This window comes from Microtus oregoni, unplaced genomic scaffold (assembly GCF_018167655.1).
Source record: "Microtus oregoni isolate MIOR12 unplaced genomic scaffold, Mior012 000010F_ref0000083, whole genome shotgun sequence".
Taxonomy (NCBI): Eukaryota; Metazoa; Chordata; class Mammalia; order Rodentia; family Cricetidae; genus Microtus; species Microtus oregoni.
In genome coordinates, this window is record NW_024543069.1 from 38,751,670 (window position 1) to 38,768,773 (window position 17,104).

The window sequence follows — 17,104 nt, forward strand, 5'->3', positions numbered from 1 at the left end:
GGAAAGATCTCCCAAGGAATCGAGTGATGAGAGCACACATAGTGCTTGCGTGGCCAGGACAAAGTGGTTTTCCAATGGTTTATGCCTGAAGATACAGATAGGAACACTCAGAGCACACAGGTGTTTGTGAGTGATTATCGGGCAGGAGCATCAAGCAGCTCTGTGCCCCTCAGTCAAGCAAGCACAGGAAATGAAAATGTCTCCCCTCATACTGGTGCGCTGGAAGACATAATGAGATGGCGGCTGCTCTACTCCAGGGAAGAGCCACATCAAAGGCAAATTCGTCCTAAGAAGATTAGATAGGCAGATCTGCATCGTACCAGTTAGATTCCAAAATAAGCCAATGCGAACAAAGAAAAGGGAGCTTATTTTCAAACATCCATTACAATTCCATCTAAGTACCTCAATCCGCGATGGAGGGAAAACAGGAGCAGCATAGGCACAGAGTGCACCTCACGTCTGTTAGCCAACAGTTTCATTTCAATCAAGGACAAGAACTGGGTGATCCAGTAACAGAGAGACATTCAGTTCATACAGTGGAAAGATCAGCCAGAATTGTGTTGAATCTACAGTTTAAAACTAAAGTATGTTCTACTTAAATGCCTGTAGTCAAAAGGAGGACCTAGTGTATAAAGACAGCTTTTGGCTTAAAATTGACTTTGGTCACTGCTGTGAGATTGCCAGGAGTATCTAAAAGGATTCTTAATTTGGCGCAAAGTGACTTCACAACAGCTGATCCTAAGTAGTCAGGAATCGGGCAAGAGAAACAGGTCAGAGGCATGAGAAAACTGAGGTTGTGGGGGGTGGGTACAAGATGCTAAGGATAGTCAGAGAGGCGCTTCTGGGACCCTCTCTTAGCTTCTAACAGGGCATGGTGTCAAACGGGTTGTTTCACCTTGTGAGGTGGCAAGGAGAAACAAGGTGCAGAATAGATAGAGAAACAAGACAACAAAACTGGAAGTCTTCCAGTGGCAAATTATTAATGCTTTCTCTTTGAGACATTGCAAGCAGGCAGAAAAATAAGGTCTAACCTGAAGAGAATGATCAAAGACTGAAATAAAAGCTTTGATGCCCCAGTTGCTTCGGGGCCGCCTCAGCCTTGAGGAGCCATGAATGCAGCTGGGAAGACTGTCAGCGCCAAGTACGTTTTGGAATGAGCTGGTGACTTAATCCCTAGGAGGATACAGGAGTGGGATTAGGCAGTGATTAGCTGCCTCTGAATTTTAGTGATGACATTTAATTTGAAGCTAAATATTTATATTTCGTTGTTACCAACGCCCCTGGAGTTTTCTATCTTTTAAAACATATGCTAGTGCGAGGGATGACTGCTATGACTGTTTTTATTTGATGAAAAGTTTGTATTCTCGGGAGTTCATGTGATTGACTGAGTTACTGGGTGTGACATAAACAGGACTCTGTCCCTGGGAAAAGCCAAGTGAGCTGAGCAGACAGCCAAAGCCACACAACCGTTTTCATAGCGACGGTGACCCATTCCCCGACATGATGACTCAGAGAAAAATAAGCCTAACTTTTAAACGTAACTGTGCAGCCTCAGATTTAAAGCCGTATAATAATCAGTGACAGCTAAGTGAAATCCCGATTAATCCATTAAGTCAGTTCATTCAATGCATGCATTTAAAACTCAATTGGTCTCAGGTCCCTTGCTGGGGGCCAGACTCAAAGGAGCTTAGATTCTGTCCTGGCTTCAAAATTGCCATCCAGAAATCACAGAACCTGAGACTTTGAAGTGGTCTTAGTGGTTCCCCCACCACCTCCTATACGACTCATTCTAACTTTACAATCTCCTTTATGCAAACCATACCATGTGGTCATCCGTAATCTGGTTATATAGCTTTAATGAAGGGAAACTTTCTGCTCCCTGGGGAAGATGGTTTGTCCTGATCAGTGTTTTAAAGCATGGACAGAGTCAATGTCATGCCATATAAATAAATGCTGAAATGATTACAAGGAAAGCACCGGTCATGTGAGTACAAAAATCGCCAACACCCATATAAGAGCCAGGTGGGTGTGACGGCCCACCTGTCATTCTGGAGAACAGGAGACAGAAACTAATAATCCTTGGAGCAAGCTGGCTAGCCAGCCTACTCAGGCTAACCACAACAGTGAGCACTATATTCAGCAAGAGACCATGTTTCAACATATCAGGCAGAGAGTAATGGAGGAAGATGCTGGAATCAATACTCTCACATTCTGTCCTCCTCCCTCCCCTAAACATGCACAGTCACTGTTATATACATGTCATCATACATACATACATGCATGCATACATACATACATCTGCTCATTAATAGCACATACACATGCATAGATAAAGGGGAGAAATTAAATTGGAGTAACTAGAAACATATCCATACACAACCCTGCAGACCAAGAAGGTAAAAGAAGAAAAAAAAAGAAACAAATAAATTAAAACAGTAGCCATATTAAGCCTTTTAAATTTAGACTGGACATATTTTCCGCTTTCTCCTGTATCTGTGAAGGTAGGTACATGGGTGTGCACACTTACAATGCACATGGGCGATATCAAAAGTGCACCATGAGTGAGAACATTGAGTCTCGCCTACAATCCCTGGCTGGTTCCATAGATGCATTTCACAGAAGACACAGTGGGAGCCACAAAGACCACAGGAAAGAGGCCACAAGAAAATCTCTTGGAGGTTTCTGTACTGCCCAACCTGGCTAAGTCCTCCAGGACTAAAGGACTAACTGAGGACATTCCACACACTGTAAGGAAATAGGACAATCTATTTCTAAACACAGGGAAACTTCCAAGACACTATTATTGGAACTAAGCGATGGGAGTCACGTGACATTTGGAAGGGTGTCTACTATTGTTGCTCTAATTTAATCCTTTACTATTCTTCTGTACTTCAATAGCACAGACTCGGGACAGGTACAGACATTCTTAGTCTCTGAAAAATATGATGTTTTACAAAGAATTCAAAATATTTTAAAGGTCATGAAATACTGGTGGTTTAAAGCTTTAGAACATACTTGATCATTCCACTTAAAATTTCTCAACTACTAAAAAGAACTATTTATGTGGCCAAAATACATAGTGAAATATCTGCATATCAATTTGTGGAATAATTGAATGAATATATAAAACCTTCAAAAGAATAACAGAGCCATGCTCTGTGCAAATGCCATCATTTCAATATCTTAACCCTCTCTTCCTGGTTTATTTTTTTTTCTTCTTAATGAAAGATTTCTTTATTCTGCTGCAATAAATAAATGACCAAATTATGCAAGCCACTCTCTATAATTTTATGTTTAAACTATCACATTTGTTCAGCCTTTTTTTTTCCTGCTATTTCAAGAACTTCCTTGTTGATTGACCATAGAAATGTATTCTTCAGTCAGAAAGGAGCATTTGTCATCACAGAACACATATAAAATTTTAATCACAGCTTGTCGGAAAGGCAACTGCTGAGGCAACACTCATAGAAAACATTGTTCTTTTCCTTGCATTGTACTGTAGTCAAACAGGGAAATTTCTCAACGAGAGCAGGAAAGGCTTTGAACTCCCTTTTCTTCGTTCACATCTTCATTTTCACATCATTCATATCCTTCCATTTGACTCAATCTTTGATTTGTTTCCTTTCAGTTTAATATTTTTCTTATTCCTTTCATGTTACCATTTGGCATCAGGGTTCCCTTTATCATCTATCAATGGTTTCAGCTCTTCCCCACAATTCTCTCAGTTAACCATGAATTGTCTTTATCTCATCAATCTTTAGAATCTTCTCTAACCCACAGCCAAATGCTCTTTATACAACTAAGGTATGTGAGCTTTGCCCGAATACTTTTGATTCTTGGTAAGTATAAGTTACCATATCTAATATCTTACCTGAACATTTCTTTCTTTCTATACAAGAAGAAGTCAAGTGCTCAAGTCATGTGTATTCTCAGTCTCTACCCACATGGAAACCAAGGTGAATAGCATAGCCTTCCTTTGGTCTTCTAAGGAGCTTGGTACTGAAGTGCCACTTCAAGGATACCAAAATGACCATGTCCCTGATCATCGTGTACAATGAAACAGAATTTTCATATTGCCTGTGTACCTCTTTTCATATACATTAAATGATGTTTAAACTACTCAGAATACCTAATACTATTTAGATATTATATAAATGGTTGTCAGACTATATATATTACTTAGGTCATAAGTAGAATTAAAAAAAAACCTGTATTCATTTTGTTACAAATGTTTTCAACCTTCACCTGGCTGAATCTAAAGAGCCTGCTGACAGGGGCTGCCGATTGCTTCCCCAACTCCACAGGGCCAACAAGGAAACCAAAAGGAGCGGCCCATGGGCTGCAAGGAAAGCGACTTTGTCTTCAGTATTCTTGGCATACTCTTCAGTCAGCTTAATTATTCCCACTTAAATCACAGATTTGCTTTGAACCTTCTCCAAGGTTGGACATAACAGAAGTATTTCAACATTTGTAGCAAAGGCATGATCCTGGGCACGATTATTTGCAATAAATGAAAGCTCAGCAGAGGTCAGCACGACTCACAACAGAGCAAACTATGCCGTCCTTTCTGCTGAAATGAAGAAAATATAGCCCCTGGTTAAGTTACATAAGTAAACCCTCAGTCAAATATTCTGCAGCATGCAGTCTTTACAACCACTTTTAAATCATTCCAACGACTTCAACAAATGTTTCCTCAAATGCAGGCAGGCTCTTAAAACTTCGGGTCTCATGTGTTTTATTTTTCTCCTCCTCCATGTCCCCAGTCTCCAGCATTGTTCAGCTCCAACAGATTATAATAATGTTATTTTTGCACTCGCCTTCTGTGGTTTGCCATCTGATTCAATAAATGGGCGTGTTAAGCTATTACGTTCAGCCCACATAGGGATTCCAGACACCATTGTTCTTTCCCAGTGATGAGGAAACACCTACTCCGTCCCCATCGGCACGGCTGAGCACAAAGATGCGCTATTTCATTGTCTCAGTGGCTCACAATCATAAGAAAACAGTGCAGATACCCAAAGTACTTCACTCTCGAACAAGAAAAGAGGATTTCCTTCTATGAAAGTTTAAAGCTACTGAGGCATTACAGCAAATAGTCTCTATAGGATGCCGCTCTCAGCCTTCACACAAACTGCAGGTTTGTATGGTCAGGGCATCTATACAATCATCCTCAGATATAATAATTGGCTATAGGAACTTAGGGAATTTATAAAAACTATTGTATTAGAACTAGCCAGGGGAAGCCATGCTAGAATAGAGTTTGGAGAAGTAGCAGAAGGGAAGTTCCTATTGTCATTTCCCACAGTGGCAATGTGAATCAGCCTCTTGGGACTGTTGTCACCATATGCATAGTCTCTTGTAAAAAGACCCACTGTTCAAAGTCCCTGCTGGGGATCCATTATCCAGGGTGGTGATTATAACTGTCCACAGAGTTGGCGTCAGTCTCTAGTTTAGGACCTTCCTATGGTCACCTAAAGCCCCTATTCTCAGTTCAGTTATACTGTTCTTCTTTGTGGTGGGCTAAGAACCTTAAGTCAAGTTGGGTGTGTACCAAGACTGGACCTTGTTACATGATTAGCTTATCTGTTGACCCAAGGTCTCCAGTGAGAGAGATGAAGCTATCAAGTATATCATTCTAAGGCCATAAAGAAAATCTCCCAGATGGGAAGTCAAAGGGCAGAATGTTCTTGAAAAAAGTTAATTTCTTTAACACACGTTATTAGTTTCTCTTAAATCTTTGATTAGAAGCACTTACCACTGATTTATTTCCTCATTACAGATGTACCTATGGCCTTTGCTATGTGGAAGGTCAAGAGGCACTTACTAAAACAGAGGATGAGAAATCTAGTTTATCAGAGAACATAAGGAGGCAGGGTCAGTAGATGTGGGTTTGGAATGCAAAATGGCTCCTAGTTAAAAACAAACAAACAAAAAAAAACAGACTTGGTGATGGCGTACAAAAAGAGGCAATACTAAAGAGAGAGAGTACCACCAAGTTCAAGTCCTTGCCTTTAGGTGGCGAGGCACAGACATTTTTGAACCTGGGGTGGATACATGAAGAGAAGCCTTCATAGCCCCCTTAGAGGCAGCCCTCAGCACTTCCAGATTCTGCATTATAACAACTGTCTGCTGACTACCCGACCAGACCTCTATCACCATTAACCTCTGCATGCCCAGAAGCCCATTAAAGAAAGAATCCAGGAGCAGCTACGGGTTATTTGTTTAAAGGGTGCTTACTGGGGGATGCGATGGAAATAATCTAATTGGAGAAAGAGAAAGGTGAATTATGGATAGCGGTTTCCTCTGGAATTAAAGCATTTCATCTTACTGGGGGTAAGGGTGAATAATGGAATGCTCGAAGGGAGGTGAAAGATTCCATTCTACAGGAAAGCTCACAAAAGGTCCTCAGAGGTTACAGGATGTACCTGAAACGGATAGTTGGTCCCTCCCCTCTCAAGCACATACAATTTGGGAGTATTGAGAGACACTTTCAAAACAACTAAACTTCCCACAAGAAGCAGAGGCCGTCCTTGACACCCGGAAGAGGCACAAACCAACTGAGGCACCAGGAAAAGATGCTCTCCAACCTGCTGAACTGCGTGAATATGCAATGTGCTCCATTTTTTTTTTCAGCTTTCATGGGCTGTCACCATGCTGGAATAAGGTTTTGATGATGCAACTATTTGGGAAGATCATTTCTGTTCCTCTAAAGAACCCACATAAAACTTGTTGGCGATTATCCACACTTTGGTCTGTTGTGGGTTTGTGATACTCCATCACATCTCCCAGAGAATAGTACCAAATTTCAGTTTCCCAACCACCTGACCCTTCCAGTACACACAGAGGGGAGGCACACAGGACCTACCTACCGCAATCCCTGCTCATCCCCATTTACCTGTGGGATATTAATCTAAAATATGAGAGTTAAATACCCTGTTTTACATATTGGCTGCTAACAAACGTGAGCTGGGGGATTCAGTTACACTTTCTTTGTCTCCGTTATCTTGGTTCTAATTTGGCAATAATATAAACTCTTCCATAGAGTGGGTGGGAGCTTGAATGAGGTGACATATGGGAAAACACCTTGTGTGATTTTTTTTCACTACTGTATAAATATTCCATTATTAATAGAACAGATTGGGAAAAGTAGCTCTCTCTTGTTCTCTCTCGCTTGCTCTCCCTATCCCCTTCTCTTTCTTTGCCTGTGTGTTATTTCTTTAAAACAAGAAGGTTCTACACAAAATAATAATGCTTTAAAATAGTTTCATTAAAAGTGCTTTATACCTACATGTTTTCACCCTTTTTCTTTAATTTTTGAGATTAATATAGCTACATCATTTCCTCATTCCTCTCTTCCTTCTCCTCCCTCCAAATCCTCCTACATCCCCTTGACTTCTTTCAAATACACAGCCTATTTTTAATTAAATGTTGTTACATGCATACACCATACACACACACACACACACACACACACACACACACACACACATTCCTTTTGGGTACCTAAGAATCTATATGCCCTTCCATCAGAGTCCCAGGTCACATTAGCATACTGAGGGCTCTGAAAAGCCCACCAAAGGAGCACACAAAAAAGAGCACATAACTCATTACTTCAAAGGCAAAGCTAAACACAGAAACTTCATTTCATCTTACATTTCTTAAAATACAACAGAAGGGGTGATTCAGAGAAGGCACGCCGAGAAATATAATACAGGAAGCAGAGTATTCTATTCATATTTTTAAGTATAATGATAATAAATTACATCATATGCATTCAACACTGTATTTGCTTGACCTCTGCCTGGAGGACTGAGACATCATTGTATAAATAAATAGGGAAGATGGCATCTGCACCAAATGTTCTTGTTATTGAAAAGATCTTAGCCTTAGCACACATCACACATACCTCTAGTGTCAGTGACTGTCTCACTTCTCTCCTCCCTTAACCCAGTCCAGACCTGACCTCTGCCTTCTTCCTTAGGCTTCTCACCATCCTCTTCGTTTACCCTTTTAGGAAATCCACCGTTAAATCACACTTAAGTTAGGTGATTTGGAAGACTATCCTATCTTAGGAATATCATGAAGATGGCAAACCCACCAGGTTCAGCCTCCTACCTATCATCCTTGTCCTCAAAAGTGACAGATACACCTGAAGCAGAAAATATTGAAGGAAATCATTCTTCTTTACCCAATATAACATATTCTGACCATGTTCCAGTCATGTAGGAGTTTTAGTGACTGAATATCTTGCTCTCTCTCTCTAACACTGAGCACTCAAGCTTCTAAGGCAGAGGACCAGATACCCAGCTCCACAGAACAGCATGACCAGACTTTCCCGTCAGAACTAGAATTTTATGGTTTCAAAAAGAGCTAGGCATGGAATTGCTTATCCAAACCAAGTGATGTTAGTGCACCTCTCGTTCACTATCCTCGGAAACACATGAACGTGAGTAAAGTCTCCCCCACCACATCCACACCCACTTGTGAAAACATACTCATTTCGAACTCAGATACACTATCTCAAGGAACAGTGAATGTGGAAGGTTTATTTGTGCAATAAAAGATGTTCTCTTTGTTTGACTCATTTCTCCTTTCAAACCATACACATTGTGTTCTCAAGAAAATGGAAGAGGGAGACTAGAGAGATGACTCAGCAGATAAGAGAACTTACTGCTTTTTCAGGGGATCGAGATTCAGCTCTCAGGACCCACATGACAGCTCACAACCATCTGTGACTCTACGTCCAGGGGATCTGATGTTCTCTTCTGGCTCCTCAAGAACCAGACATGCATATAGTACATACTCATACACATAAAGTGAATGAATAAATAAATAAATAAATAAATAGGTAGGTAGGTAGGCAGGCAGACAGACAGACAAACAGATAGATAATAAGAGATTGATAGACTCGAGATATATTGCATACTTGTATGAAATAGTGAGGAACGAAAATAACTCTTTAAAAATAAAATATGGTGGTTAAGCTCTAGTTAACATATTAAATGAAAATTTTTCATCTTATTTTTTTACCTGATTAACTAATATGAGCTTGATTTAGTATAAGATAAAGCAAAAACACACAACTTGATTGCAAGCAGCAATAGAGCAAAAAATGATTATGTTTGGCTGGTTTCATGGAACAACATTTACTTCCACTTTGGAATGTCACGGTCTTTCATCATATTGCTGCAACTTGTAAAGACATGTTTTTACACAAACTTCCCCATCTCCAGTGGCATTGCATATTTAAACAGTTGTGATCTGTCCTGTCCACCTTGGCATCATTACGAACTGGGGTATGACATTCACCCTCAATTGCCACACCTCCCACCATGACCTGTTTCCTGTGTCAGTCTGAATCTGTTTCAGAGAAAACTATTCATTATGTTAGAACTATTTGCTTTCCTGTTTCCATAAGAGCAATGCATGCTTTTCAATATCACAGGTCAGTGTATATCTGTACAGTGAGCAAATCTAAAGTGAACACAAGAATGTACCTCAGACTTTTCAGATATGTTTCCCAGCATGGCTCCAGAATTAATGAGCCCATTACCAAAGCGGCAACAGCTTGGAAGCATGCCTTCAACACCTGAGTTCTTTGAAGGGCACTTCATATGCAAACCATCCATGTTTGTCTCCCCTGAACTCATGTGGAACTCCTGATTATGAAAGGTTAAGAGATGGGACCATTTGGATCTTTAGAAGGTGACTCTGGATCTGCTCTGGTGAACGAACCAACGTATCCATGTGTGTGTAATCAATTAAGACTTGCTGGGTTAGTGGACTGTCTAGTTTAGTAGGTAATCTCTCATACTTTTAGTCTCTACAGATGATGCTCTGTGCTTTCTGCAAGTGTGGTCATCACCAGACTTGGACCCGCACTCTTGAGATGGAACTGTGGTCCAAAGCAAATTCGTTTTTTATTTTGATAATTTACCCAATCAACTAGTATGGTGTTTTGAGCAACAGAAAGCATTTTAAGATCTGGGTTATCAGTAAAATAAGAATACTAATGACACAGAATTGTGAGCATTTTCAACAAGCACAGATGTATGAAGCATGCAGTACGGCTTATAAAAACATGGCTCCTTGGTTACCCATCATTGTCATTATTATCAGCTTTCACCATGTTTTACTTCACCAGTAATTACACCCTGTGGACTCAAACAGCCCTGGATGGTGCTGTGCATTCTCCTCTGAGACTGTCATATTTGCAAACATCAAGTAATTACAATGCAGTCTCTTGTCAACTTTGGCTTGTGATTGCTAACAATGGCTATGGAATGTACACCTATAAGCATGCATCAGCAACATTCTTCTAAAGCTTTGATATCCAAATCCATGCTAGGGTAGAAAGTCCCATGCATGGAGTCCAAACAGTAGGCTATTCTTTTCCTTGGCACAAGAAAGAACATCAAATCTTAGTTTACTGCCCCCAGAAACAGCTTAACCAGTTCCAATAGCATGCATGCCCATAGATAGTAGTGTTGCTACGCCTTTGTCTAGTTATGGGATGAAGACTCTGGTGACTTCAGTGCAAATAAGTTCATCCCTTGCTGAGAGCGTAAGACTCTAATACAAGGCATCTTTTACGTGACAGACACAATAAGCACAGATTTTAACTAGTGTAAGCTGCTAGCTCGTGTTAGGATTGTGTATCAATTTATCTCCACGATATAACCTGTCATTACTTCATTTTGTAGCATCTGCTAGCAATGTCCCCTTAAGTGTGGCATTTTCAAGTGTTTTCAATTAATGATTTTTCCATTCTTTTCCAAAAATTACCTTCCCAGACTGATTTTATAATTCACTTAAAATAAGCCACCCACTTGCCTTAGCAGGATTTGCTCTTTGTAACCCCCTGCCACTTTTCTCACTTTCACTGCTCCAGCAGGCCAACTACTGAACTGAAGCAAAAGATGAAGGGGAAATGCTTGCTGAATTTCCCATGCTGCTTTGCAAAGCTGCTGCAATGAAACACCACAAACTGAGTTGCTTAAGAAAAAAAAATTTCAATTTCTTCAGATTTTACTTTGTAAAATTAGGAAAATAATGCCATGTGTAGACAGCATGAGGATTAAGTGAAAATGTATTTCACACATGTGGTATATGACTGACTCAAGCCTTGGGGTTAGAACTGGGAGATCCACCTATTGCCTCCTGAGGGTTATGAAGGTAAGTCTCTCTGTTACCTCTCACCTCGCTTCTGGACATTTTTGGAAATGTTCGGTATTTCTTGGCATATACAACCATGGCTTTGATTGGTCTTCCTTTTCTTATGATGGTCTCCCTTTGTGCATGCATCTATATTCAAAGGTTCCCATTTTATAAGGGTATCAGTCATACTAGATTTGATATGAACTCATTTTGCTTATTATATCTGTAGCAAGCCTATATCAAAATAAGATCACATTGTAAAGTTACTTGGATTTAGGACTTTAATATAAAAAATGTGGCAACAGGGAACATAATTCAAACTATATAACATTGCTCAAATAAATAGTGTTCTTAAGAGAATTTCAACTGAAGAAAACCCCCGAGTCCAGCATTCTATTACACACAGTCAATACAATTCCTTAGCTGGAACCTTCCTCATGGTCAGCTGTGACTCAGTCTCCTCTGAGATTTGCTCAGATTCCCTAGTGTGAGAAGCAAGGCAACTGGAGCCTTTCCTTTTCTGATGAGAGCTCCCCGTCTAGGGTCCTCAGGGCATCTATGGCAAATGAGAAGTGGTACAGCTTGGGTGATGCTTTTCAGCCTATAAATCACACATGTGATCCCTTCAGCCACTCACAAATAACAAGCTGACATGCAGCACACAGCCACACTGAACATTGTCAGAAGGGCATCCCAGCTTTCAGGTTAAGCTAACAGGTTCTGAGGCCAGAACATTGTATGTGGAGATCTCATGTGTCCGATATCCTCTCTATTTGCTCATAGAGCAGCCAATATGACTCCATAGTACATAAAGGTGAGGTGAGAATACTTATTCATAGCCTTTAGATCACTGGTAATTTAATGTATATGAGATTCTGGAAATACTGTGGGAACACTGTTGGAACTCAGGAAGGCTGAAGTTTTTATTTATATCTTTAGAAATTAAAATGCTGAGGCTGGAATTAGAAGCACCTTCTCCAAGCCAGCATAGTTAGTCAACGGGGAAGCCCAATCTCAGCCTCAAACTGCCTGAAAACTTGACAAACATAATTTTAAAAACTTCTTATTTTTTATATACATCTAAATGCCACATTTAAAGGTGATACAAACATTTGTGGATTCTTCCATAAGTACAAGGAAATGGAAACGCAACAAATGATGCTGCATGTTCAAGATAGCCCACCTTGGGCTGGAGAGTTGGCTCGGCCATTGAGAGTGCTAACTGCACAATCTCAAGGGTGGGAATTCAGATCTCAGCACATGAGGAATAATCCAGGCCTCCCATACAAGCTATCAACCAACTGTGAAAGAGACTGAGACAGGAGCAGTGCTGGGACTTGCTGACTTCAAGCATAGATGAGAAGAAGTGAGCACCAGGTCCAGGGAGAGATACTACCTCAAGTGAATAAAGGGAAAAAGACAAAGAAAGATGTCAGATGCCCTTTTCTGGCCTCCGTATGTTCACATGCATGTGCGCTAACACACATGTGCACATGGTGGGGAGGTGTAGATAGATGATAGATAGATAGATAGATAGATAGATAGATAGATAGATAGATAGACAGATCCTCAACCACAGGACTATATTATTCAGTAACTGAATTTGGCAACAGAGTTATGAAGAATTCTATCAATTAACCCTCTGTGTATAAAGTCTGAAAAACACCAGGTTTGGTGATAGGCTAATGGCGTGATTTGGCCACTTCTTATGCAACACTCTGTCCAGCCAAAAGAATTGTTGTTGTTTCCCCATTATCTACTACGTATCTTATGTCTGTGGAAAATATGCTAACATTTCTACCAAATTTCATAGGAATATTTTATACATCTCAAAGAACTGGCTGTATTTTGTACTTCCAGGCATCTTTGAGAAACTTCTCCTCCCCTCTTGGTATGGCATGATGAACACATTCCTCTTTCTCTTAGGACACAACCATACCCCATCATGGCAATGGTGAGTTGCAGTATAATCATAGAACTTCTGGTCTCTATCTCCCACCAGACTAAAAGGAAACCATTTGTTTTCACATCTGAAGTATTAGTGCACAGTCTGTTAGATAAATATTTACCAAGTGGGAGACTTGATGGAGAGCTGATTGACTGGCAGAGAGAATGAGCAAATGCATGCCTAACAAATAAGAAGCGGAGACGCCTACCGTTAGCCACACTGACATTTTGCTTGACTTCTGACCCAGAGGAAAGGAAGAGAGGTAGTAATGTGGGAATGAGGTGTGACTTTGTGTGGGAAGTTAATCAGGGCATGTAACTCCCAGCTCTCTCTGAAGCCATAATATTTCAGAAAAGAGGAAACTTCACTACCAGCTATCTAGTTTGATTTGCATGTGTTCAAACCTTCAAAGTATTCCTTTTGATTTCTTTAATGAATAGTTATTTCAGAAAGCTTTTCATTACTTCCTAATTGTCAAAATTCATTTTTTTCATTCACCTTATGAGAGCCTGATTTTTTCAAATGAGTTAGGTACATCAGCAATTTTAGAATCATTATTAACATCAAGTGTTGCTCTTACTTATTAGCACGGCCCCGCTCTCGCTAGGACTACAATCTTTTCTCCACCTTAAGAAGGCCAAATGGCTTATTTTCATGTTCTCTCTTCCCACCACATTGGTAGCACCAACTTTACTCCTGGTGACAAACTCATTTACAGTGACCCTAATGATCTGAGACAAGCATCACATCTTTGGCTCTGAAGGAAGATGTGAGGATTCTATTAAAAGTAAGCATCAAAAGAGATGCCCGATCATATGACAAAAGCATTTGTTCAACTATGTTCATAGCAGTATTATTTGTAATAGCCAGAACCTGGAAACAACCTAGATGTCCTTCAATGGAAGAATGGATGCAGAAAGTATGTAATATATATACAAAATTTGGAATAAATGTTTATCATTATCACTCAATAGTTAGTTTTTGTTTTTGTTTTGCTTTGCTTTGTTTTTTTGAGGCAGGGTTTCTCTGTAGCTTTGGAGCCTGTCCTGAAACTAGCTCTTGTAGACCAGGCTGGCCTTGAACTCAAAGAGATCAGCCTGCCTCTACCTCCCGAGTGCTGGGATTAAAGGTGTGAGCCTCCACCACTCGACTCAATAATCAGTTAAAAATGTGTGGTCCACTGATATAGTAGACTACCATATAGCTGTGTATGATTCAGTAAGTTTAGGGAAAGACATAAAAAGATTTCAATGGCAGCCAACAAAGGGAGAACACATTAGATGGGATAAAACAGAAGGACATTCATTAAAAAAAAAATCTGTGTCTAATATGGTCTCATGTGTACACACTTTTCATACCTGTGTGAACATAAACAAATATGATGGGATGTCCATCATGGTTATCTGCAGGCAGCAGCAGTCCTGTATAGTTTTAGTTTGCTATATCATATAGACTGGGATTTTATAATAATTAGAATTTGTTAACGTTTTATCATTTGAGTGATTTTTATATACAATTTCAAACATAGCGTTCAATTTATTTTACTGACATATGTGCATATATATGGGAGGGGGCAGATATCATGCAGAAGAACTCTAGCCCCTAGAGAAGCGTTAGGTTAGGGGCCTGCCTCTCCAGGCTACAGTCAGCCTGCTTAGTAGGCTTTGTCCTGTGAGCTACACTTTACAAACAGCTTTTACAATCTGAACTTCTCATCCTTTAGAATTCAGTTAGTGTAATTTCCTCTTCATTGGGTTCTCCTCCTGTTTCTCAACTGCTTGATTTCCTAGAAAGTCTTAAAAATTTCTCCATTAAACCCACCTAGTTTATATAGTAAAGGGTGCCTCATTTTGATGAGGGAAATACAGTCCCAAGGAGAAGTCTAAACACCTACTCTCCGCGAATGAACCCCTTAGGGTGGTCAATTTGTTTTAAATTCAACAAGAGTCCTATCGTGGGGGAGGAGCCAGTGTGAGAGTCTAAGGGAAGCATGTCTGGACAACAGTGCTGGCAGGGGCAGCAGGGAGTCCTGACGGGTATTGTGTATGTTGGTGTTATCCTGTGGCTCTGGAGACTTCGTGGTAACAAGACAAGCTTGTGCAAAAGACAATCTTTCTACTACAAGAATGAAAAATTTGACACTTGAATTTCAGAGAGCACATTAATTATTTTAGTGTATGGCAGTTGGTAAGTTGGAATAATCAAAATATTCAAGTACCGGTGTAAAAGATGAAGAATAAATTAATCCAAGTATAAATGGGCTACTATCTTTACCATGTCTCTTTTATTACCTTTGTGTTCTGCAGCCTGATGTCCTGAAATATTTGCTCCACAGAACAATGCATTCATAAATCAATAATTAAGGTTTTTAAAGAAAACCTCTTGAACCAATAACATCTGTAATTCCCCATCACAATTATGAGCCAAAATAAGGAAGCCTTTAGTATCTTCTATTTTATTCAAAGACACATAATTTGTTACCATGGATCCACGTGTGGCTTTGTTATTGTTGTTGTTTCGGAAGCATTGGAAATTGTAAAGATAAATGCTATGCTCAGAGCCTCCATGGATCCCTGTTTCCAAGTGTAAGATCGCTCAATGTCGACTTTGTTTTAATTCATTTATTTCTCGAAAGGCAACCCAGGAAAAACTTTGGGAATGAATATACAGGAACATCTCTGAAGTGGCCCATGGGAGATGAGAGCACTGTTCTTAATCCCAAGTGAGGAAGAGAAAGGGCACACGTGGTAGACCTCAGAAACTTTGTGCTTTTCCCTTCAGAAATCTGAGCGGTAGACACAAGAAAGCACACATACCATCTGCTTTAAGTGAGGTTTCATTCTGCAGGAAAGGTTAAATCATTGGTCATTCCGAAAACTTTCCACACAAGAAAATCTTATACGTACATATCCAGTGAGCGTTGAAGCCCTGAGAGTCACTCAAGCCTTATGCGTTTCAGGTTTTGTGATTTTTTTTTAAGATAACAGTAAAGGATCAGTCAAGTTCATGCTGATTGCATTTTGCTCATTTATAGAGCCCAGAGATCTCACAGAATATCATACCATAGGAGTAATTTCAAGCCATCCTCCATGAGAGAGTTAACATCTGACCCTTTCTTTACAAAGTAGAACATCTTATTCTTACAAGACCCTTTGAATGCCTATAGCAACAATTTACAACTCAGCTACAGAGCATATTTTAAGATGCATATTACACCGTGGTTCTGGATTTCTGCTTAATGGCTCATATTCGGTGTTTACCAATTTCCAGACAAGTAATCCACCATGAGACTACCAGGACACAACAGCAAACAGTGTTGAATTGTGACAGAATGGTTCTGCTGGTGACTTACCATATTGACAGTGGGGTCCCTGAAACCCTTGTAAGCAAAGGCACCGTTGATCATCCCCATCCGAGCACTGCCTTCCACTAAAATGGGTTCCCAGAGAAGCCACAGCTAAAAGGAGTGTTCGAAGGAAGAATAGGTAGGGTCGAGAGAAAGAAAGGAAATCATCAGTATAAGTAGGCATCTTACAGTTAATATAACATAATCTTGAAATTTCCACTGCCCCCCCTTACACAGGAGGGTTATAGAAAAAAATTACTATTACTAGACAAGGGCTGACTATTAGAAGTCTTGCAGAATTATCTGTAGTAACTCTTCTGTAAATTTCGCAAACACACAGATTCTGAGAGCCCCTCTAGATGTACTTAATATAAATCTACCCTTTAACAAGACACTAGGTCAATTGTGTTCACATAGAGACAGAAGTATCGGTAGAAAGAAACTACGTGGATAAGGTGACTGTGTGGTCAAAATGATCTTTAAAACAACAACAACAATCAAACAAAATGCTAATATTTAACCAGAGGCAAAGAACTCGGGTAGCTGTTAAATAATAAATATGAATACTTTAGTTTAGAGCTGTCTCTGTCCTTTATAACACAGTTCTGACGGTATTGTGGAAAGATCTTTTCTATGATCTTTAACCAACCAGC

General features: G+C 40.0%; 1 protein-coding gene across 11 annotated transcripts in view; it reads right to left on the reverse strand.

Moving 5' to 3' along the window:
• Nucleotides 1-17,104, reverse strand: part of LOC121452851 (EGF-like and EMI domain-containing protein 1) — a 687,333-nt gene that overhangs the window by 599,826 nt on the left and 70,403 nt on the right. For all 11 annotated transcript variants that reach the window (XM_041659186.1, XM_041659185.1, XM_041659189.1 and 8 more), the window contains exon 4: nt 16,458-16,562. In XM_041659186.1, the coding sequence (XP_041515120.1) occupies nt 16,458-16,562 (105 nt within the window). The remainder of the gene's footprint in view (nt 1-16,457; nt 16,563-17,104) is intronic.